The sequence below is a fragment of the Prionailurus viverrinus genome, chromosome D2 (assembly GCF_022837055.1).
Source record: "Prionailurus viverrinus isolate Anna chromosome D2, UM_Priviv_1.0, whole genome shotgun sequence".
Classification (NCBI taxonomy): domain Eukaryota; kingdom Metazoa; phylum Chordata; class Mammalia; order Carnivora; family Felidae; genus Prionailurus; species Prionailurus viverrinus.
In genome coordinates this window covers 12,913,505-12,938,510 of record NC_062571.1, presented here as the reverse complement: position 1 = coordinate 12,938,510, position 25,006 = coordinate 12,913,505, and the positions used below count along the sequence as shown (strand labels likewise).

At 41.3% G+C, this 25,006-nt stretch overlaps 1 protein-coding gene across 9 annotated transcripts in view; it reads right to left on the bottom strand.

Moving 5' to 3' along the window:
• LYST (lysosomal trafficking regulator) overlaps positions 1 to 25,006 on the bottom strand; it is a 194,467-nt gene that overhangs the window by 20,454 nt on the left and 149,007 nt on the right. For all 9 annotated transcript variants that reach the window (XM_047826310.1, XM_047826303.1, XM_047826309.1 and 6 more), the window contains 7 exons: positions 21,815 to 22,059; positions 17,565 to 17,631; positions 15,735 to 15,891; positions 12,349 to 12,489; positions 9,297 to 9,514; positions 4,153 to 4,383; positions 2,019 to 2,208 (listed from right to left, as the gene is read on the bottom strand). In XM_047826310.1, the coding sequence (XP_047682266.1) occupies positions 2,019 to 2,208; positions 4,153 to 4,383; positions 9,297 to 9,514; positions 12,349 to 12,489; positions 15,735 to 15,891; positions 17,565 to 17,631; positions 21,815 to 22,059 (1,249 nt within the window). The remainder of the gene's footprint in view (positions 1 to 2,018; positions 2,209 to 4,152; positions 4,384 to 9,296; positions 9,515 to 12,348; positions 12,490 to 15,734; positions 15,892 to 17,564; positions 17,632 to 21,814; positions 22,060 to 25,006) is intronic.

Below are 25,006 nucleotides of genomic sequence, written 5' to 3'. Positions count from 1 at the left end.
AAGAGGCACACCTTTTTTTTTTTTTTAAAGAAAAATAAACTTCTCCTTTACTGATTAGAATAGTAAAATTTAAATCACAGTTTGTAAGAAAATGGCTTTTTCAGCATGCACAGGCTTGGACTCAAGCCCCAGAGGCTGATACAGTTGGCTCAAATGGGACCCAGGCAAGTATGTTTTGAAAAAAAGCATCTCAGGCACTTCTGAGGCACAGTTTACAAGTAATTGGCCTATCCTGGGTTTAAGATCATCAAAAGGATCTCAGTTTAGTTGTTACATTGTGTTATGCATGTAGAGCTTAGCAGAACCACACAGTTATTTGATGCAAGGGTGCGCCACACCACGCAGCTGTTAACACATGACCGAACTCTCATCTGCAAGCTGAGCCCTCACTCCCGCAAGGCCGCTGTGGAGCACTGGGCTGTTGCAAGCCGGGTGCAGCGGTGGGTGCACACGGTCCCTGGGCCCAGGGCGCTTACAGCCTGATGGACATTTACTAAGCACTTAGAAGGAGTCAGGCACTGTGCTTATCATTCCCTGCATTATCTCATTTAATCTTACAGCAAATTACCTGTGAAGTAAATCTTTCTGTCATTCCCATTTTATGGCTCAAAAGCCAGGATTCAGAAGGTCTAGGTAATTTTGCCAAGGTCAGACAGCTGCTAAGTAGCAGAGCTGGGACACAAACTCAAGGCGCTGTGCCTCCTGAGGCTGTGGCCAGGTCTGTGGCGTTCCCTGCACGCACCTAGATGCCAGCAAATCCCAGACGTGTTTCACAAGGAAACAAAGCGTAATCTGAATGAACACAGCTATTAAGGGCACACTCACTAAGGGCTGTGGTTGAAATGGCACAAATAAGGTAGACTGACGACCATATTTGACATATTTCAGTTCACCGTGCTAAGCGGTAACACTAGCCCTTTCTCTTCTGCTCAACAGAGACAAACTTCAATCCACTCTAATTACTTTTTCAAGGGAAATTATTCACACACTTTGGTACTTTAAGTATTATTGGCAGCAAATTAACTTGTAACACACCTCACAACTAATTGTAACATACTCGTGAAAATAAACTGCTGATATTACAGTAGGTATGATTAAACAGATTTGCCTTACCCTACTAATTCACTAAACTGCGATAAAACGATATGCAGCCTCTTATTACAAACAAGCATAAAGGCAATCACTGATTCCATGATACAGACAAGAGTAAGTCTAAAAGAACTGTGGCCCAGCCAGCAGACTTAATTTCCTTAAGTGACCTCTGTCGTAATGCAGTGCTGCACGTGCTGGAAGCCAGCTGCACGGACCCCCAGGAGCACGGTGTATCAAAAATAATGTTAAACACAAACACTGTGTCAACAGGCGTCTATCTAGGCCACACGCTGGCTTTTAGGTAAATCTGCACATGCCTGATACGAACAGATGAGCGTCCCAGGCATTCATTCTAGTGCCCAAAGCCCGTGCCTAGTAAGTAGGGAGAGTTCTTTTATAGTGAACGAAATGGTTAATTACGTTAACCATGACGTAATTACAGCCCTTTTCCATGTGTTGCTGTTAGCGAATTAGGGCACAGAGGCTGAGGCAAGAATTGCTTTCCAGGCATACCTGTTTTTAAGACCTATTTTCAAGGCTATCATGACTTCCTTGTTTTATTTTGTTTGTTTGTTTGAATCTCATGACTATACCTTCTGAGGTACTAATTTGCTAGTCTCTTCTGGGATTCAAGGGCCTCAAAAGATATATTTCTATAAAACGGATGCTTTCATCTTGTGAGCATAACCACAAGATACTTGTTCTTGGCTTTGACTCCTCCTCTTATTTCAAATGGCACTGCATTTAATCCCCCCCCCCCCCCCCCCCCCGGCCAGGTGGTATGTTTAATTCCTACTTTGCACTAAATAACCACACATTTGAAAGATTTTCACTATGGACTCAAGACTGAGAAATAAAATAGTAGCACAGATGAGCTGGAAACAGTCAAATCTCATGAGAGAGGTACTGAGAATGTTTTCTTTTACCTTGTTCTTTGCTGTATGTCATCAGCAGACAGAAATTTTGGGACAATCCACAGATGGCTCTGGTGGGCAGAGCCTGGAGAGAACCAAATCTTTCTCCGTGGGGCTGGCTGAAGCAGACCACAGGTACCGGAGCACTTGGAGAGCCGACATACTCCCCCCACTTCAAGCCTTTTATCCATGACAGAGGGCTCTAAGAAGAAAGGAAAAAGTCAAAGGTAGTAAATAGAGAATGACTTCTAACTGAAATTCTAAACAAAGAGTAAGCAACCTGATTATAAGCCCTTTGTAGGCAAGAATTATATTCTACTTTTTACTGCTCTATGCTTAGCATATGGAAATCTGTGTTCCTTGTTGCTACATGCAGGGATGAAAGTACAGATGGGGCCCCAGTCCGCATGCAGCTGGGTTCTAGCTGGGCCGAGGGGCAGACGAGAAACAGACAGACGCACAGACAACATGGCAGGTGGTGAAGCTCTAGGAAAAACAACGGAGAAAGGGAAGAGAGCAGGGAACGAGGGGGTTACTGTCATAGATACGGAATGAGGGAACTGAGGAGGGGACATCTGAGCAACACCTCAAAGAACTGGGAGAGCAAAGTGGGGCTGTTGTCCGGGGAAAGGCCGTCCCAGCTGAAGAGAATGGTGGACACGTGGGTCCTCAGTGGGAACGAGGCGGGTGGGTGCCACGTTCCCGCTGCAAGCGGATATACGGCTCAGATCTATGTACCAACTGCAAACAGCTGATTAACACTAAGTATTAGTAGATGAAATCGCATTTATTACTTTTCAGGGATGTACTATTAAATTATTTTGACATGGTAAAATAATGGATTCCACTGAAAGACACAGACCCTGGTAATGATAATTACAGTGATTTGTGAGGCTTCAAAGTCTTAAGGGTTACGTTGACAAATAAACATGAAACAAAAAACACAGCTTTCAACTATGAAACACAACTTTGGTGATCTGGTTTTGGCAAAACATCATACTGATGTTTTCAATTTGAATTTTACTGGTTGTATCACTTTTGTTTGTGTTCAACACACACATGTGATATATGTGAGCTATGTGTATAAAGAATTTCCAGGTGTTCTTTTTTTTTAAATGTTTGTTTATGTTTGAGAGAGAGAGTGTGTGTGCACAGGTGCATGCAAGCCAGGGAGGGGCAGAGAGAGAGGGAGACACAGAATGTGAAGCAGGTTCCAGGCTCTGAGCTGTCAGCACAGAGCCCAAAGTGGGGCCTGAACTCAAGAACCATGAGATCATGACCTGAGCCAAAGTTGGATGCTTAACCGACTGAGCTGCCCAGGCGCCCCTAGAATTTCCATGCGTTCTATTTGTGTTCTACAGTTAGTGATTTAAGGAACCTTATTTTAAGAAGTGACTGTCAAAACAAGGTCTGTGAAGACCATCCTTACACTGGGTCACGGTTTATTGTAGGGGGAGACACGCCGCTTTACGTCACGTCCAGGACCCTTACAACCTCCTTCCCTCGCCTCTTTGCTTTCTGCTGCAAACCTTTACAACGTTTGACAGTTCACAGCCTCCCATCTTATGCTGCTGTGATAATGAGGAATTTAGCTGAGGGTTAGAATCCATTTTTCTCTTCAGGCTTGTTTGCTCTACTTCTGTATTTCAGAGGAAAAATTATGCCTATTTTCCACTTTAAGAGGCAACACTTCGTCATCACAGTCTGGTGGGGCCAAAGATACACATAAGGCTCTGCTTTAATTGTGAACCAAACGTTCACGCTTCTGGTCGGTACTTTTGGTGGAAGATGATAACCAAGACCCTGCCACGCCCACGCTCAGACTATTCTCCAGTCCTGGACGGTTCCCCTCCTCTGGTGTGCGGGTGCCTGTGATGCCCCTGCCTTGTGAGGCTTTCCCTGGGAATAGCCCTCTGGGAGCCGGCCGTCTGAGCGGAGCTCCCCAAAGCACTCTCTCGTGTCACTGACACAGCGTTCACTCCGAACACAGCGGCTCTGTTAATGGTGTGCACCTGTGCTCACTGGCTGGCTGGCTCACAGGCTGAGGCCCTGTTCACTGGGGTGTCCGTGGAGTTGGGGAGAGGGTCTGATATCTCTGGAGTCGGATCAGTTTTTGCCAAATACTATTAAAATTCAAATGACATACCGGGTAGGTAATTTCTTTGACCTGTTCTCGGGTGTCCCTGAAAGCAAACTGTACTAACAACCCCACGGCAGCAGGGAGCTCTCCTTCGATGTTGAGCTTGGATCCGGGTCTGCTCGCGTGGGCCGACTGGAACAACTGACGAGGGGTCTGGCCGTAGGTTTTTATCATGGTTTCTAGGGCCCGCCTCTGAACAGGGTCTTCAACTGCAGACACATCCATTCCGAAATACGTCTGAAGAGTAAAAGGGAACGAGAGGTGGTATATACAGAGTGAGATTGGCAACGACACCAATGGGGAAACAACTTGTTTTATTCTCTAGGTAGTAGCTTACTCTTCTCTATTTCAATGGAAATGGCTTTTAATTGTGTTTGATCAGTTAGTAATTATTAATGGTCTTGATGAGATAAGAAGAGAAGTAATCAGTGTTCCTGAATGAGTGAATGAAAATTACGTATCTGGATTGATGGGTGCTAATTGTGTATGTTTATAAAATTGATTTTTAATTTAAGATCAAAGAATGTAAGACTTCATTTATATGCACAGCAGAGGATATCATCAACAAAATGAAAAGGCAGCCTACTGAATAGGAGCAAATATTTGCAAATCATATCTCTAATAAGGGATTGATATCCAAAATATACAAAGAACTCCTACAACTCAACAGCAAAAAACAAAATGAAGAACCTGATTTAAAAATGGGCAGAAAATCTGAATAGATATTTTTCCAAAGAAGACGTCCAGATGGCCAACAGACACATGAAAAGGTGCTCAACATCACTCATTGTCAGGAAAATGCAAATCAAAACCACAATGATATATCACCTCACACCTGTCGCTAGTATCAAACAGATAGGAAACAAGTGTGGGTGAGGATGTGCAGAAAAGGGACCCTTGTGTATTGCTGATGGGAATGTAAATTGGTGTAGCCATTATGGAAAACAGTATGGAGGTTCCTCAAAAAATTAAAAATAGAAGTACCATGTGATCTAGAAATTCCACTTCTGGGTATTTATCTGAAGAAAACAAAAACACTAATTTGAAGAGCTAGCTGCACCCCCATGTTCACTGCGGCATTATTTATAACAGCCAAGCCATGGAAACAAGCTGTGTCCATTGATGGATAAGTGGATGAAGAAAATGTGATACACACACACACACACACACACACACACACACACACAGGAATATTATTCAGCCATACAAAAGAATGAAATCTTGTGACAACATGGATAGACCTTGAGGGCATTATGCTAAGTGAAATAAGCCAGAGAAAGCCAAATACATAGGATACCGATTATATGTGAAATCTAAACAAGCAAATGAACAAGCAAAAAACGAAAAAACTGAGCTCATAGATACACAGAACTGATCGGTGGTTGTCAGAGGTGAAGGGGAGGAGGTGGGGGTGAAATGAGTTAAGGTGGTCAAAAGACACAGACTTCTAATTATGAAATAAATAAGTCCTGGGGATGTCCTGCACGGCACGGTGACTATAGTCAATAACGTTGTATTGCACACCTGAAAGCTGCTAAGAGAGTAAATCTTAAAAGTCTTCATCACAAGAAAAAAAATTCTGTAACTATGCGTGGCGATGGTTGTTCATGAGACTGTGGTGCTCATTCCACAGTATATATAAATATCGAATCATTATGTTGTACGTTGGAAACTAAGATAATGTTACATGTCAGTTATGCCCCAATTAAAAAAAAAAAAAGAAAACTAAATGAGGTTTTTCTTTGGACTTGTCTCTCAGTGAGGACTCATGAAAATGTAACCAGGATGTTCAATTAAGCTGATCCAAAATAACAGCTTCTATAGGCAGATTAGCAAGTGGACGTATTTTTTCTGTAACCACCTGTCAGATATTGGTCAGAAAACTAGAGTCAAGAGGTCAGCCAAAATCATTTCAGGGAGACAACGTAACTTTCAGCTTATGGCAACACAGGGGCAGAAGAAAAGTGGAGGACCCCGCCCTGCCCCAATTTTCTCAATTTGTAGAAATGAGGACTAGAAGTTCAAAGCCATTTGTATCAGCCTGAAATTATGTGATATCCAATACTCTTTTGTTCTTCGACGTTAATATGCTCAAAGAAAGGTTTTGATTCCTCTTCTCCTAAGACACAATGGATGGTTTCACAGGATGGTTTTCTGTTGCTAACTCATGTAGGGGCCAAGGGCAGGCTGCCCCAAGATGGGCTGCTTTGGCATACTGATTATTTTATTTAAAAAAAATTTTTTTTTCAACGTTTATTTATTTTTGCGACAGAGAGAGACAGAGCATGAACGGGGGAGGGGCAGAGAGAGAGGGAGACACAGAATCGGAAACAGGCTCCAGGCTCTGAGCCATCAGCCCAGAGCCTGACGCGGGGCTCGAACTCACAGACCGCGAGATCGTGACCTGGCTGAAGTCGGATGCAGCATACTGATTATTTTAAATAAAAGTTACTTAAGAGATCGGCTGTGCAAGGAGACCCAGACCCTCCTCTGTCCCCCTGAGAGCTTCCTCCAGTAGCAGGAAGTAAAGAGACATCCTTATCACCAGAGATGGGAAATTTAGAGTGGAGAAGGTTGCATAAACAACTCTTGTTACTTTTTACTAACCTACTACCCCAGCCCAAATTCTATTTAGAAATCCTTACTAACTGAAGCTCCCAAAGTTAGGTTTTCTTCGTTTTGTCAATCCCTCACAGATTTATTGTCCCTTTGTCTAAAAAGTGTAAAAACTGCCTGCCTGGGTCTTAATTTCATTTTTGAGCGTCTCTGTGCACATAAGTAAACTTTGGATTTTTTTTTTTTTTTCCTGTTAAGCTGTCTCATGTATATTTTGTTCCTACTCCAGCAGGAAGCACCTTGAAGGGTGGAGAAAGAATTTTTCATTCCCTTTACTCACAAATGCCATCTTGGAGATGTCTATGGATCTCAGCTATTGAGGCATATTTTCTCTTAGTAATGAGCCTGGATTTTTGAGGTCTATATGCCTCCTGTTTTCCTGGATTGAAGAATCAGGACTTTGAACACTAGTATCATTGAAACCCAAGCAAAGTCTTTTTGATTTCCATCCTGTAAGTTCAAGAGCAACACATCTATGCCTTATGCATCCTTGGAGAGGATCAATTTAATCCTGATTTCCTGTCCCTGTGTTTGCTTTGGAGGTTTTCACACACACTGAAACTGACTAGAAGTTGGCGGAGAGAAGGCTGTGATGAGCCGCCATGTCCCTTCGGCCTCCCTGGGCCATCTTGGTGAGGCTGTCAGTGGAGGCCAGAGCACCTCTGCAGGAGGCAGAAGACCGGACGAGAAACAAAGCCAAAGTATCCCATTTTGACTAAAACATGGTAGAGAGGGTGGTGTCCTCCATGCTGTCACCCTTTTTAGGACATGAAGCTGGAGAGAAAGGGGGGTTCGGGCAATAATCAGACTGGAAGTGGGGTAAAAATTCAGGATTTGTCACAGTCCTGATTCTTTCTTCCTCAGTGTTGGGGAAAAAAAGACTGTGTATAATGTTAAATTATGGAAAAAAATCATTCGTTAAAGTGATATCGAGGAAAAGGCAAAAATGAAGTTAAGTACGATGTTGGCAGGTAGTTCAAGTGTGGTGAAAATTCCAGGCTCTTTACTGTAAAGAATGCTACACTTTTCTCCTTCCTGCTGTTGTCTCTGAGGTCGGATGGGGAGCAACATGCATTGCCTTCTTAGCTGTCAGTAGTTGGGTACAGACCTGTCATGTTTTGTGCAGACCCACGTGTACAGTGTAGCTTTTAGCATTTAATCATGCATAGCCAATTTCATTACATATCTAGACATAACGTTTCTATAAATGCCAAAATAAAATTTCAAAGATTCTTCAGAAACTAAATAATCTTCAACACTCACCACCACTGCCACCACAAGGGATTAAACACTTGTTATAAGTGCCTATCTAAGCATGGTCATTCTTTTTATTATTATTATTTTTAATGTTTATGAGAGAGAGAGAGAGAGAGAGACAGACAGACAGACAGACAGACAGAATCTGAAGCAGGCTCTAGGCTCTCAGCTGTCAGCACAGAGCCTGACGTGGGGCTCAAATTCACTAACTGTGAGATCATGACCTGAGCTGAAGTTGGACGCTTAACTGACTGAGCCACCCAGGGGCCTCTCAGGATTATTATTTCTAATAGCAAACAGATACTAATTAAATATCTAACAATAGGGGATGGTTAAATAAATTATTGTTATATGGACATCCTATGGAACAGTGGTATAATATAAATGGAATGATATATATGTATAAAAAAAGTCTGGAAGGTGGTTTTGATATTTATCTCTGGATAGCGATATCAAAGTTGATTTTTAAACATCTTCCTTTTGCAGTCTGTACTTTATACATTTTTCTAACGAGGCACAAATATTGTTTCTGTATTAAGGAAAAATGATGCCATTTCAAAAGAGAATGCACATGTAGGATAGTGTGCAGGAAAGAGTTAACGTGGCAGGCCTGAGCTGCTCTCCTTGCAAAGACCCGCTGTAAGGCTGGCCCTTGGCTGCTAAAAGGGAACACAGGTTTCAGGAGAGTTCCTGCCGTTTCCTAACTCATAGGAGGGGCTCACTGTGCCTCAACTGTTTGCACAAACGATGTGCTATACTGAACACCTGCCTTCCTTCCGGGAGTCTGGGATTTCAGTACGTGTGAGAGAGAGTACTTATATGACCAGCCCTCAACATAAACACTGGGCTCTGAGTCGCTAATGAGCTTCCCCGGCAGACAACAGCACACGTGTTGCTGGAGGAGGTCAGTGTGTTCTTTGTGATCTTCTGGGAGAAGACTCTTGGGAACCTGTGCCTGGTCTTCTCCAGCTTTGCCCTATACATCTTTTCCTTTTGCTGATTTTGTTTTGTATCTATCACTGTAATAATTGTTAGTATGACCATACACTGAGTCTTTAAGTCCTCATTTAACCTGGGGATGGTCGGTCCTGAGGAACCCGCAATAGATAGATAGCGTCTTTTTTTTTTCTTAGTTATTTTTAAAGAGCCGAAATATAAAACCTGAAAAGTGTAGTGCTATTGCTAATTCTCTTTGATTTTAAAGAAACAGCCTAACAGCTAACCCTTCATTCAGGTTCTGCCTTACATAAATGCATATTTTTAAAAAAGCCACTTACAGCAGGATGAAAAACATTGATGGCTTGAACGGAAGCCTTCCCTTTTTGCTTATACCCGAATACCAAGTCAATCCATTGACAGATGTTCTGGGACACGTAGTCAGACTCTAGAGCCTGTCGATGAATGAGGATAAAAAGACGGGGATCGTTACGTGCCCAAGGAGGGAGGTTGACGTGATTAACCCGTTCACCGTTCTGACGCACACCAAAATCAAAACCTAGAAGAGAAGATTAATATTAATGCTTATCTCCCTAAAGCATGCTTCGTTTGGCCTGAGCAGGGTCTTAACAGTTTCCAGAAACAGACATTACATCCTATCGCCAGGAAAAGCAGAGGCAAAGAGAATAGTAACATCATTGTTCATTTACTTACTTACCTACTGATAGAGCCACGTGGGTGAATGCTATCCTAATTAAATTTCAGATTTCCAACTTTATCCTTCCACCACTTTATATCATATTGAAAAAAACAGCAGAAAATCACTGCCCACTAATTTCAATATTCCACTTATCAAAACTTCTAATGTATTACGTGCTTAAATATCTATTCAATTATAAACTTGATTAAAATCAAATTGAGGCTTTGTATAAGCATTTCTTAAGTATTGATGTTAACATCATAGTAAATTTAAGACTTTATTTAGTAAATATTAGCATTCTGTCATTTAAAAAAAATGCAACTCATACAAAGTATGCACGTTCCTAAATGAACTGTCTATTAACTTTATGGTAAGACTAGAGGTCTGTCCAGACATGATTTCTACTAAGCATTCCTATGGACACCAAAATTATGCCTACACACTGAATAAGAGCGTTCTTCTATGATGTAGATAAGCTGTTTTCTAATTGTTTGGAAGGGTAAACAAAAATCTTAGAAGTGTTTATTTTAAAAAACTGTCCTGAAAGAAATGTTGAAGAAATGTTTTTGCGCTACATTTTATGGACAGAAAATGTGGACACCATAACAGAATAAAAATGAAAAAGGATCTCTTCAAAGCTGATTACGCTCCATATAAAATTAAGTTGCTGTCTGCCTCCTTCTAGATCTTGTGAAACCAGATAGAAGGATAGTCGCTAAGTTTGGAAGTATTTTGAAATGATCTGGTGTGCAATATAAACCAAGGGCTTATATAAATTGACATGGAGTGCGGGTGGGAGCCCTCTCCAAAAGCTCAGCTCATCCTACAGACAGCTGCAGTGATTTAAGACAACTGGCCAAGAAACTGCAGAATCTGTGTGAGCAGCTTCGGGAGAAGCAGCAGGGATTTACCGATTTCACAGCAGTGAAAGAGGCACCCGAGGGCTGAGCTGGGGAGGGGCTGAGCAGCAGGGGGTCTGCATAAACCCAAATCATTCCCAACTGTCAAATGCTCTGGGGACACATCACACGGAGCAGATGACTGAAAGTACGATGAAAGGCTGATGGGAGTGCTGATAGGAAATGACATGATGTACATTACAGCAAACTATATTTTCCAAAAATAGCTATACCAGCACTTGCTGTGTTGCATGCTTTTCCCGGATCTCGCTACTCCCCCATCAAGTGGCACAGTCTGAGCCCGTTCCCTCCGAACATGGGTGGGCACTTGTGACTGCAGTAGGAGTGCCACTACGTGACCACCAATTCGAGGTTGGAAGAGGCCGTGAAGCTCCCGCTCGTCTCTCTTGGGACACTCGCCTTTGGAACCCTGAGTTGCCAGGTAGAATGTCCAAGCCCACCATGCTGTGAGGAAGCCCAAACTAGTCCACGTGGAGAGACCACATGGAAAGGCATGGGGATTACATAAAGAGAGATGTCCTCCAGCCCCCAGCTGTTCTGATCCCCTGGCTGGTCCAGCTCCAGTTAATCTGAAGGCAGACACCCAGCCAAAACCACTAAAAGCACTGGGCTGAGCTGTTCCTGAATTTCTGACCTCCAAAACCTGTAATGATGATAAAATTATTGTTGTTTTGAGGCACTAGGTGTTGGAGTTATTTGTTATGGGGCCATAGATAACTGAAACATACACAGACAGAGGAAACAAGCATGGATTTAAGGGAGTCCCAAACTGCAGGTGCTGACCATTCTTGGAGGCTTCTCATCTGGGCAACATTATGAAACGTGCTCCAGATAACTAGCAGCGTGGGTTTATTAATGATTCTCCAAACAGCTCCAGAGAGGCTAGTTAGTATAGAATAAAATTCCCAAGTAATTTTCCTAACATGAACTTCTCTAAAGCTATGACCATCAATTTCATACATTCCTAAAGGTCACACAAAAATACGGAATTAAGTAATGCACGAAAATGACCCACCAACATCTCTTAAATGGTTACCTGATCTTCTATTAAAAAACAGGTATGGTTGGGCAAGATTGTTGGGTCCCTGGCATCACAGAAAATTTGATTTTATCCTCTACTATCCCTTTTTGGTATTAGATGATTTTGGTTAGGGTGTTTTATTTCTAACTTGGTCACTCCTCATAAAATTGTTGAGTTTTAGGCAACTTACACTGTGCTTTCAATAAATTCATAACTTTAAAAAAACATTTTTTTATGTTTTTATTTTTGAGAGAGAGAGACAGAGCACGAGCAGGGAGGAGGCAGAGAGAGAGGGAGACACAGAGTCTCAAGCAGGCTCCAGGCTCTGAGCTGCCGGCACAGAGACATGTGGAACTCGAACTCTCGGACGGTGAAATCATGGCCTGAGCCGAGGTTGGATGCTCAACCAACTGAACCACCCATATGCCCCAATAAATTCATAACTTTAAAAAATAATGAGCATATTATAACCTTTGCAGTCTGAAAAAAGAATAAAGCAATTTCTATAACAAAATAAAAATACACGTTTACAAATACCCTTAACAGTTAAAAGTTACCCATTTTCCACACATATTTAGTCCTTTAAAATACTTAAAATTTTTGAGCTCACTTGGAAATAAAATCATATACTTGATAAATAAAAGTATTTCTCTTATTTGGGGATTCAAATTGTAGGACTTTAAAAAGCAATTTTTATTTTTAGAAAATTATAAAATAGGCACAGAAATATAAATTAGAAATGATTTACATACCTTCACGGTTGACTAAGAATTCTGGAAGGTAAAAAAACTCTGGGATAAGTTCTTTGACATCAGTCATGGACTCAAAAGATGAGAGGCGCCAAGTTGTATTTGTAGAATGAAAAGTTCTGTCTGGAATGTCAAAACTTTGATCTGCAAAGAAATACAAGTGATGCAGTTAAGACACAAAGACCTTTTTCCATTTGAAGCTTGTTACAATTAATTTACTTCTGCTACTTCAAAAAGATTAAAGTGATGGTCGTTTTGTTTTTCCACAGTTTAAAAGAGGTTATTCATGTTCTTGAAAGGAAATATTTCTACACATGAGACCATATTATTTTAAATCTGTATTATGTTTTCTTAGTACATATAACTGGATGAATTTATATCATTTATTTGTTTAACTGATTATTATCTGTCTACTCAAGCAGAATTAAAGTCCCATAACAGCAGGGGCCTGGGGTATCACCCACAACTAGCGCATATAGGTGCCTGAAAATGATTTAATTATTGAATGAATGAATAAACAAGGAAAATTAAAGTTCAAGTAGGTAAGATAGTTTTTTCCCCATCAGAAAAAAAAAAATTATTCCTCTACCTTTAATCATGAGGACTTTTTTTTTAATTTTTAAAAATTTATTTATTATTTTTTTAATGTTTAATTATTTTTGAGACAGAGAGAGAGAGACAGAATGGGAGTAGGGGAGAGGTAGAGTCGGGGAGACACAGAATCTGAGGCAGGCTCCAGGCTCCTGAGCTGTCAGCACAGAACCTGACACAGGGCTCGAACTCAACTACTGTGAGATCATGACATGAGCTGAAGTCGGACACTCAACTGACTGAGCCACCCGGGTGCCCCTGGACTACTGTATTACTTTTTTTCTTTTTTTTTTGGAGGGTGGCATTGCTTTTTAGTAATGTTCCAGTTCTAAGCTAAAGAATGAAGTACAGTTTCCTATAAATCCAAATGAACCTAAGCACAGTCACTCCTTTGTTAAGCTTTCCTGGTGCAGACTACTAACAGTCAAGAACTGAGTTTGATTTTGCCTCTTTTCTGTCAACAGTTGTCAGACTTTGTAGCCACAGGGCAGGCCTAGAACATTAAATGACAGCCAAAGGCCAGCCCCTGAAAACACCGGCTGTGTAGTGCTTCTTAGGAACCATGTTGTACCATCTAAAATGTCCTTGAAGTTGCTGAAATTCTGAACAGATCTTTTCGTGGAGAGAAGGTCACAGACTGACCTCAGCATCAAGCAGGCACAACTGTAAGAAGATATGTGGAATTTCTTCCCCGAGTCTGAGCTGCCCTGCCTTGCAACATTTCCTACTACTTTTATTACTTTCTCATCTATTCTGTTGCCAGTTGGCTTAGGAGAAAAAAGAAGCAATCTAAATGGAATCTAGAAAAATTAAAGGCAATCCCGTAAGGCTGCGGTGGAGTCACAGGATCCACACGAGACACAGCATCTAGACGGAACCGTGGGACAAGAGGAGCACACTGAGGGTTCTGTTCAGATGTTCACTTTCTCTGCTGTTTCTTAACTTAAAGCAACACTACAAATCCCTATAATCTAGAATGTGTACGTACTAACCCAGTGGTTCTTAACCTAGCACTTCTGTCCCCAGGGGACTTTTAGCAATGTCTAGAGACATTTTTGGTTCTCACAACTGGCTGGGAGAGCGCCACTGGCATCAAGGGTGTAGAGGCCAGGAACGGTACAAAATATCCTGTAACACAGGGCAGCCCTCACAACAAAGAATTATGCAGCTCAGAATGACTACAGTACCACGGTGAAAAACCCTGGACTAAACCAAGAGTCTAGAAAGAAATTCAAATGCCAACATAAATCATTTGAAGCTAAAGAGATGAAATTTATTGGGACTGCAGTAGCCTGTCCTTTTTCCAATTATCCTTAAATACAATGAAGAAAACTTAGCATAATAGCAGTGTATCTTTAAGAATCAAGAAATTTTAGTTGATTGGGTGTTTACATTAATAGATTCTTGGGCTACATGAAAAAAAATGGAGGGAAGTAATAGTTCTATTACACACATCAGTGGTCCCAAACTACATCAGAAACATTCTTTTTTGTTCTGACCACCGCGTTTTAATAATGGGATTCACAAATCAGAACATGTCCAGAAGGATTATCAGAATAGTAACAGGTTTGGAAACTAGAGCAAAAAAGATGGTTTACACATTAGTTTTTAAAACTCTCCTGTAAGTACAGAAAGTAAGCAAGTCTTATTTATTTTTTGTATTCCTTGCAGCAGCTGGGATAAGACCCTGCATACAGGAGGCTCTCAGCCTGATGTCAAATTAACTAAGGGTAATTAGCCTCGGGATAAACAGGAGTGAAAGGGAGAGAGGGGACAGGGTAATAATCTTCAAATATTTGAACAGCTGTCGTGTGGAACATTTGTTCTGTGTCCTTACACAGGCAGAAATATAGGAAAGCCCCTTCTATAGGCCAGGTAGAGACAATACAAAAATGCATTCCTCCAAGAGGTTGCATATGAATAAAAATATCTAAAGAAGTTCAAGAAGGGCTGAGTAAGTGAGCAGACGACGATTCCACAAAGGATTGTGGGTGCCATGAGGAACTACAGAGCTCATACCATAGTTCCCATTAGAAACCGAGAGGAGAGTATGTCCCTATTTGCACACAAGTCAGTAAATGCGTCTCTAAGTGATCTTCCGGCCTGCAGGCTGCCACTTAAAACACTGAGGTAGATTATTAACTAGAAAGTTACTAAGGTGAAGGTGGCGGTGTGGCTCTCCTCTTAACTGGTTACTTGCAAGAAATTACAGTAACATATTCCCCCAATGCGATAACTTATGTGACCTGAAATAACTATTAAGTTGAACATCTTTAAAAAGTGAATTTCATACCCTTGGACAGGGTAGATTTTGTGGTATATGAATCATATCCTAATTTTTAGAAAATGAATGGCATTTTTATAAGCTTGGACATGTCTAATTTGCAGCTAAAATTTGACACATTAGCAAGAGAATTTGGCCTACTACAAATTTTTGGAAGAGAATTTTACTGAAGGAATAAATAGAATTCTTTTTCCTGTGGTTTTATTAGTCTCAATACATTCTCAGCAAGTATGTCAGGTTGTTTTTTTTTTTTCCTAATGACCCAACAAGATATTTTAGGTAGTTATAAGATGATCCTTACCTTAAAAATAAGACAGAAACAGAGAGGATGGGGAGGTTGGGTGGGGGATGGGCTAGATGGGTGATGGGCACTAAGGAGGGCACTTGTTGGGGATGAGCGCCAAGTGCTACATGTAAGTGATGAATCACTAAATTCTACTCCTGAAACCAATACCACACTGTATGTTAACTACCTTGAATGTAAAGTAAAAAAATGCGTTACAAAAATCCTTACCTTGATAGGCTAAAAACATTTTCGTGAACGGAGGCATCCTGACCAGGAAGTGGAGCACCGTGCCACTATTGGAGTAGTGGGAGCCGTAGTGGTAGGGCTGCACGGGAGGCATGGGGTCGTCCTCCCTGGCTCCTTTGCGGTACTCCTCCTCCAGGTACTGAGGGAAACAGGGAACCAAGAGAGCGTTGGTGGGAAAGCGCTCCAGGAAACGCCGGAAAAGCCTCACTGGTTTTCTTTTCCATCCTCCGCTAGCACCCCTTTGACACCATTCTCCATGGCTGCCCTCCCACCTGTGTTCGGACCGTGTCCCCCTCGGTGCCCTGCTGAGAGGCCTGGCCACTCGAGAAGCAGGTCTCAGTCTGCACCTTCACTCTCATTCCGACACAGGAAACTCACCTGTTCTGCGCCCTGCCTCCCAACTAATGGCTTCTAATGTCTCACTTGACCAAGCTGTCAATAAATGAGAGCAACCACTGTCACCAGAAACTCTGCATTTTAATGGGTGAATTTCAAGCCATAATGCTATGTTCTTTAGAGAAATTCTCCAGCAGTGGAAAAGCAACGGCAATGGAAAAGCCGTATCACATTATTGAAATTCGTAGGCACTGATGTTTAACATTTTATGGCTGTCCTGCAATGTAGTTACACTGAGATAATAGAGAATACAGTGATTTTTCACTACGCCTATCTTCCCATCATGAAGTAGGAAGCTCAACCAAATATTTAATATCTGTCACTATTCTCATCTCCCATAGCTTCTGTCTGGCTCTGATAACAAGTCAGGCGATAGTGAAATTTGGAGTCACTTCTCCTGGATTCCATAGCACCGCCCCCTTTTCAACTGCTGGAGAATCAAGGAGTGGCAGTTATAAGATGCCTGGAGAGATCTTTCTGGAAATGTGACATAAAACAATGTGAATATTAGAAAACTGGTCCAGCTGCTCCTACCTTGATGCTGCTTAAGATAGCAGCCTGTTGGCTAATAGGTTTTTAAAAGGGTTTCCAGCAGAATTCCATTAATGTTAATTTTACAGAACTAGATAATTTATACTCTTTGAAAAATTTTTACATTTATTTTGAGAAAGAACACGAGCAGGGGAGGGGCAGAGAGGGAGAGAGAGAATCCCAAGCGGGCTCCATGCTGCCAGCACAGAGCCTGATGCAGGGCTCGATCCCGTGAACAGTGAGATCAGGACCCGCGCTGAAATCAAGAGTCAGACATTTAGCTGACTGAGCTATCCAGGTGCCCTGATAATTTATACTTTTAAACCTTTAAAGTCTGGTAAATTTCTGCTAATAAACCAATGCATGATTTGCTGAATGTGAATAATAAGGAATTATGGTACATTATAAATAGACTGATATTATTATATAAATAAAACTAGGGAATACAAATAGCAGGCACCTGAAAATCTGTGATTAAAATTTTTTTAAAATGTTTATTTTTGAGAGAGAGCGAGCACACGTGCGTGAGTGGGGGAGGGGCAGAGAGCAAGGGAGACACAAAATCAAAGCAGGCTCCAGGCTCAGCTGTCAGCACAGAGCCCGATGCGGGGCTTGAACCCACGAACTGTGAGATCATGACCTGAGCTGAAGTCGGACGCTTAACCTACTGAGCCACCCAGGCGCCGCCCTCTGATTTTCTTTTAAAAGGAATGTATTTAACGTTTAAAATCATATAATGATTTCCAGCTGTCTGCCAATCAAAGCACTTTAAGAAGGGGAAAACAGAAAAATCAATACTATAAATTTAAAATTAGGTAAAACACCAGTCTATAGAATACAACTTGAGTTTTCATTTACCAAAATATGAGGAAAAACTAAACCTACCTTGTAGGTGTCCACATAACGATCTTCCTTTTCTTTATATTGCACAGCTATAGGCTTAGAGAGATTTCTACAAATGAAGAGACGATAGAAAAACATGAAATGTTTTGATACTGGCAAGATTGAGCTGCCTACACATCCATATCCCGTAAGTAAATCAGTGACCAGCAAATACTGGGCTCTTAATTTAGTGCTCACACATGTTGCTTTGCAACTAACAGCCATCTTTGAAAATCATGATTTAGTCAGTTGATTTAATTATGATTTAAGAGGTAGAAGTTTTCTAAACAGATCCATACCAATATTAGGAATTCTTAAATTTTTCTTTTAATGTTTATTTATTTTTGAGAGAGAGACAGAGACAGAATGCAAGTGGGTTAGGGGCAGAGAGAGAGGGAGACACAGAATCCGAAGCAGGCTCCAGGCTCTGAGCTGTCAGCACAGAGCCCGACACGGGGCTTGAACTCAGGAGCTGTGAGATCATGATCTGAGCCGAAGTCGGACGCTCAACCGACTGAGCCACCCAGGCGCCCCAGGAATTCTTGACTTATGAATAATCTAGACAAGAAGGGCTGTCCCTCCTCCTCTCCCCACTTCCTCTACTTCCTTCCGAATCACAGCTGATGTTGCCCAGAGCAGCGGATTCCTGCCAAGCCCTGAAGTTCCTGTGCCCGTTTTCCAGACCTACACCTATTAGGCAGTGAAGACAAAAGGGCAGTTTGGATGGGAAATATGATCATGAGGAGATGTTTTATGATTATTAGACTAGTTACTGAAAATTGAAGAAATGACACTTAAAAAATTTTTTTTAATTTTATTTTAAGTAGGCTCCATGCCCAATGTGGGGCTTGAACTCATGACCCCAAGATGAAGAGTCACATGCTCTACTGAGCCAGTCAGGCACCCCAAAATGACACATGTGTAAAGTGATCGAGTGGAGATTTGGAGTGTGAGTAGTGAAGTAAGTATTTTGCTATCTAATTCATAGCTAGGGACCGACACGAAGTTTCACAGCGTAGAGCATGTCTGCACGCGTGTAGGTGTGTCTGTGCTGGTGTTCACGCAGCATCAGGGAGGCGAGAGAACTCTACGATGAATCCTCACTCTAACAAGCCACACAGTCAAGTAGCATCCCTGGGCGGCATTTGAAAGAGCAAGAGGAAAACATCCAACGAAGAGCGGCCTCGCTGGCCAAGGAGCCAGCTGGTCTGGCAGCGGGTGCAGCCACCTGGAGTTTCAACATCTGGCTCCCTAACGAGATCAACATCAGGATGTGCCCAAGTTTCAGTAAGTCAAACCAGGTCTGCTTAGCTTCATATATCTATGGGGGGGGGGGGTAATTATTTCCCAGGGATATTGAAATTTGTGATACTAAACACTAACTTTATTTTTGAGAACTTTCTCATCCTAAAAAAAATTGTTAAAAAATAAAAGTTTTATAGAATTGATGCAGATTCACATCGCAAAATAGGAGAAATCATGTTTAAGATCCAGGCATGCAGTTTTTTTCTAAGTAGTGTAAATAGGTTTTTTTGAACACATGTAACACTTATTGTTGTGGTTGGAAAATGAGAAATTACTGATGAGCAGAGTAACCCCAAAATCGGCTATAAAACTATTACTCACAGGTAAAACATTTTGGTATATACCTTTCCAGGAGTTTTCTGGGTTATCTGCACATGTATACTCATATTTAGAATAAAAATAACACTTTTCCCCACCTGTATCATGTATTTCTAAAATACCATTTTTAATGGCAGCAACATGAAACAGTTTACTCAAACCTAGTGTGGGGCATTTAAGTTGTTTCTAAATTCTGGCTACTTAAAAAAAATGATGTGAGGACTATCCACATGGATAAATGTTTGCATGCAGGGCCAGGCATCACCAGCAACAAACTGCACAGAGTTCTTGCCCTCGTGAAACTTACTCCCAGTGGGAACCTTTCTGGTAAAGTACACGTTCTTAAGTATTCCCAAGAAAAAAGCCCCAGAAGTTAAATTGATAAAACAGAGTATGCACACTTGAAGAGTTCTTTGGCTACACACTCAAATTGCCTTCCAGAAAGATTGAATCTATTTATACCAACAGTGTATAAAACGTCTACATGTCCGTCAGGAATGTACAAAAATGTCTGGAAGATAAGTAACAGGCCACTCGCAGTTGCTTAAACTGACAAAGACATAAAACTGAATCTTATTTCTGGAAAACTATCTGAAGTAGGCCTACTTTTCAATAGTTATGATTAAAATACTCTAATATGCCAAGTATAATTTGGAGTCAATTTCTCTTGAAATTACATACAAGAATTTTTTTTTTAAACTAAATCACCAGAATATTTCTTTATCAACAAAGACTATTTGGTTACTCTAAAATGTAGACCATTCAGGAAAGGCAGGATAAATGCTTAATTCTTTTGCTTTACTTATTTGAAATTTTTTTTTTTTTGAAGTTTATTTCCTTAGTAATCTCTACCTGCAACGTGAGGCTCGAACTCACGACCCCGAGATCAAGAGTCACATGCTCATCTGACTAAGCCAGCCAGGTGCTCCTTAATTCTTTTGCTTCGTTTGACAAATTTCAAAAGTAAGGAATTGGTGCCCATAACTAGGTCCAATGGTGACCAGCAAACTTGTCTGGGGGGGGGGGGGTGGCCCTTTAAAAAAGTATCATTATTAACTTAAGTGTTCTTTTTATTTAAATGTGTTTTAATCGATTGTAGTCATTATTCTTTCCGATGCTCAGATTGTGCTATCTTTGGCAGTGAGATCCACTTATGGTTGGCTCCTGATTCCTTTACTTCTTTTGATTGTGGTAAAAAACACGCAATGCAAAATTTACAATCCTAACATTCCCCAAGTATACAGCTCAATAGTGTGGATCATATTTACATTGTTGTTTAACAGATGTCTAAAACTTTTTCATCTTGCAAACCTCTATACCCACTGAGCAACTCCCCCCCTCCCCATCCGCTGTTCATCCCTGACCCCAGCAACCACCATTCCACTATCTGCTTCTCAGTCTGTCGACCTTAGACAACTCACATAAGTGGAATCACACAGTATTTGTCACTTAGCACAATGTCCCCAAGGCTTATTCATGTTGTAGCAGGTGACACTCTCTCCTTCTTAAGGCGAAACAGCATTCCACTGCGTGTGTATACCGCATTTCTCCCAGCCAGCCAGCTAGCCATCCATCCATCCATCCATCCATCCATCCATCCATCCATCCATCCACAGACAGACACTCGGGTTGCCTCCCCTACATGGCTGTGGTGAATTATGTTGCAATGAACTTGGGTATGCAAATATGGCCCCCAAATCCTTCTGACAAGACTGACAAGACACAACAAATATCCCACATTCATCTTATATGTCTTCTTTTAAAAAATGTGGAGGAAATGAGAGAATAGGAAATCACCATTTTGTAACCCCTAGTGAAATAAATGACTCCAGAAATAATCAGCAATGACAGAAACAAGTTCAGTGGAAGCCTGAACCTCTGGATCAATCTGAGCATCACTCCAGTGGGATATCTTATGTCTCCTGATACAGGGCAATGTGAAGTTCACACCATCACCTATAAAAGATTCTTGCCAAAAAAAGTTGAACCTTAATCTAAGCAAGCCTTTAGAGCTAACTTCCAGTCTCTAGGAAATACAGAGGCTAAAGGAAGAAGCTAAATACTAACGCGGGAAAGGGGGATATCCTACAAGATAAAAGACCTGTTTTGTTTTGGTTTTTTCAACAAATCAATGTTAGGAAAAAAGAGAAAAACACATACAAAAAAACAAAGGCTTATTCTAGACATATGTCTTTAGAGACAGAGCAACGAAAGGTGTTTTTGAGCCTGATATAAACAAATCAACTATAAAAAGACATGTTTAATATACTGGGGGACATAGGAAAATGGACTGGGTATTGGATGACGTCATGAAATGATAGTAAATTTTCTTAGATATGGTAATGGCACTGTAACGTAGCAAGTAACAGAACATTCTCTTTTTTCTTAAGGAGATGTGTACTGAAGAACACAGGAGTAACATGACAAGATGTCTGTGATTTGTCTTAAAAAGGGAAAAAAAAGATGATACAAGTTTGGCAAAAATCTTCGTAACTGTCGAGTTGTGATGGACAGATGGAGCTCATTGTATATTCATTCCATATTGGTGCATGGTTGAAAATTCCAATAGGACTTCAATGAAACAAAGATAGCATATAAACAAAGGTAAAGGTAATGATGTGTTTAGTTACCTGTAGACTGAGGGATCACTGAGGTCAAGGGTCTCACTAACATAGTCAGCAAGTATAAACGGGAACACTGGATACTGCATGAGATCGTTGAAGGATCGGCCGGCATGTTTGTTTAAGTGAGTCAAATATTCAAAATTTGTAATTTGTCCAGTATACCATAAATTTGTCAGAGCGTTGATGTTGCCATATTCCAGGAGATTAGGGAGGTTATTTGTTAGTATACTGTGGTACACGTCATCACGAACCTGCAAAGGAAGGGGAAAACAAGCCAGGTTTTGTTTTAGGCTATTGAACCTTTTCTCCAAAGATTATGCATGTTACTAATCCCAAGTCCACAAAGAAAGTACTTGTTGCCCAATTAACACCAACTGCCAGGGAACTGAGATTCATCTCTGGATCCTCCCCCAAAGGCTGGGCTCCTAACCATTATGTTTTGCTGCCGAAGAAATTAGTTAATAAGAAGGTAAGAAAAAGTCTGTATAGAAAAATCACTCATATACAGATCCTAAAAAAAAAAATCAATAAACGATGAAGAAGAACCTTCATCTAAATAAATGCAACATGATATCATAGAAAGGGCACGGTCTTCTTTTTCTTTTTTTAATGTTTATTTATTTTTGAAAGGGGGGCGGAGAGAGAGGGTCAGAGAGAGGGAGACAAAAGCAGGCTCCGGGTTCTGAGCCGGCTCAGAGCACAGAGCCTGATGCGGGGCAAACCCACAAACTATGAGATCATGACCTGGGCTGAAGTCAGACGCTTAACCAACTGAGCCACCCAGGTGCCCCAAAGAGCATGGTCTTCTTAATTAGACAGACGTGGCCCGATTCCTAGCCTAAAACCTTTGTGCTACAGTTACCACATCTATAATATGGGAATGATAATATTTATTTCATGAGAATGAAATAAAACATCCTATGTGAAACAAGATATTTGATTTTCACTACTGATTGAAAACTAATATATAAACTTTTTTCTTTTTTTTAGAAATTCATAAAACTTGTCACAGAAAAAGGTAATCTGATTTTTTTCTAAGGCAATTAAATGATGATTGGTAATAAATGGAAAAAAAATAGACAATCCAGGCCTTTACTAAAAACAAATTTGAAATATCCATCTTAAATGTGTATATGCGGGGCGCCTGGGTGGCGCAGTCGGTTAAGCGTCCGACTTCAGCCAGGTCACGATCTCGCGGTCCGTGAGTTCGAGCCCCGTGTCGGGCTCTGGGCTGATGGCTCAGAGACTGGAGCCTGTTTCCGATTCTGTGTCTCCCTCTCTCTCTGCCCCTACCCCGTTCATGCTCTGTCTCTCTCTGTCCCAAAAATAAAAAAAAATAAAATAAAAAACGTTGAAAAAAAAATTTTAAAAAAAATGTGTATATGCTTCAGGCATAGGAATGAGAGCCACAGATGTGGCTAACCAGAGACAGGACTGAAAGTTAACGAGGAGAACGAGAAAATGTAGCTACGGTCTGGGACAGGCAAGACTGCAGCGTGTTGAAGAATCTACACCTTGAATCTCTTTCACAACAATGTGAATGTACTGAACACTTCAAATGGTTAACATGGTCATTTTATTTTACATATTTTTTTATCACAATTAAAAAAAAAGAAAAAAAGAATAGGCTCAAGGGAAGACAAATAAAACCCCAAAACCCGTGGTTTAAATCCGAAGGCTGCCAACTTCTAAAGCTAAGGTTGACAGAAGGGAATTTAGGACAGATTGCAAACGAAACTCTGCAAGAAAAGGGAAGCATTCATTCATACGGCAAATATTTATCAAGCACCTACATAGCACTGTGTTCAAGCTGCTGCAGTCACAACACTTAACAAAGCACTTATATTTTTTTGGAGACAATGTTGGATGTTATTAAGTCCAACAGAGAAAAACTGAGCAAAGAAAAGGAGACTTGGGGGTAAGAGTGACAGAGGGGTTGCTATTTTATTAACAGAGCAGTCAGAGAAGGTCTCTTTGATAAGGAGACATTTGATCATGGAGCCTGAAAAAGCAAGCAACTGAATCATGTGGATTTCAAAAAGGAAAAACATTCCAGGGACCAGTAAGTGCAAAGGCCTTGAGGCATCAGTGTGCCTGGTCAAGGAAAATAAAGTTATTGTGGATAGCATAATAGAAAAGGTGAGTTAGATAACAAGATACCAGATTACTCAGCGCCTCATTCAGCTATTACAAGGACCTTGGCATTAACCAAGTGGCAAAGGAAGTGATCGGAGGGTTTTGACAGGAGGATGGCATGAGCCCGCATACCTTAGCCATTGTGCTAAGAATAGGTTGAAAGAAGGGGGAGTGGGGAAGCAGGGAGGACAGTTAGAGGCCACGGTAATGATTTAGGCAAAAGATGATGGTGGCTCAGACCAGGATGGTAGGCAGCTGTGTTAAGTGGTCAGATTCTGGATGGATTTTGAGGGAAGAGTCAGCAGGACTGACAGAGTAGGTACGGGGCATGAAAGAATGAGAGGAGTCTAGGATAATCCAAAAAGTTTGGGCCTGGGCAATCGGAAAGATTAGAGTTGTCATCTATTGAAATGAGGAAAACTGCAGAGAGATTTTGGGGCACGGAGGTTAGAACTTCGGTTTTGTATACGTTTAATTTGGGTGTGTTCGGGGTGGTATGGCCGTAGACTGTATATGTTAAATTTGAGATGCCAGTTTGACCTCTAGAGGGAGATACCAAGTACAGAGCATTCCTGGGAGACGTTCGGGTAGTGATACAAATTTGAAAGTTGTTACAACACAGGTAGGATTTAAAGTCACAAGAGCGGATGGGAAGAGGTCCGCGGCACGAGCCCTGAGACCCTCGGAGAAGCATCAGCAAAGAAGACTGAGAAGGAATGGCCCTGAGCCAGAAGAAGAGCTGAGGGAAAGTCATGGCCCAGAAACCTAGTGGGGAGGGTTATTTTTTTTAAGAGAGAGAAAACAATCATCGGTGTGAAATGCTTGGTCAAGCTCTGTGCTGACAGCTGGGAGCCAGGAGCCTGCCTTGGATTCTGGGTCTCCTTCTCCCTGCCCTTCCCCCCGTTTGTGCGCGCGCGTGCGTGCTCTCTCTCTCTCTCTCTCAAAAATAAATCTTGAAATAAAATTTTTTAAAAATGCTGCTGATAGATCAAGTAAAATGCGGACTAAGAAATATGACCGTAGGGTATAGTGACATGGAGGTCACTAGTAACCCCGACCAGA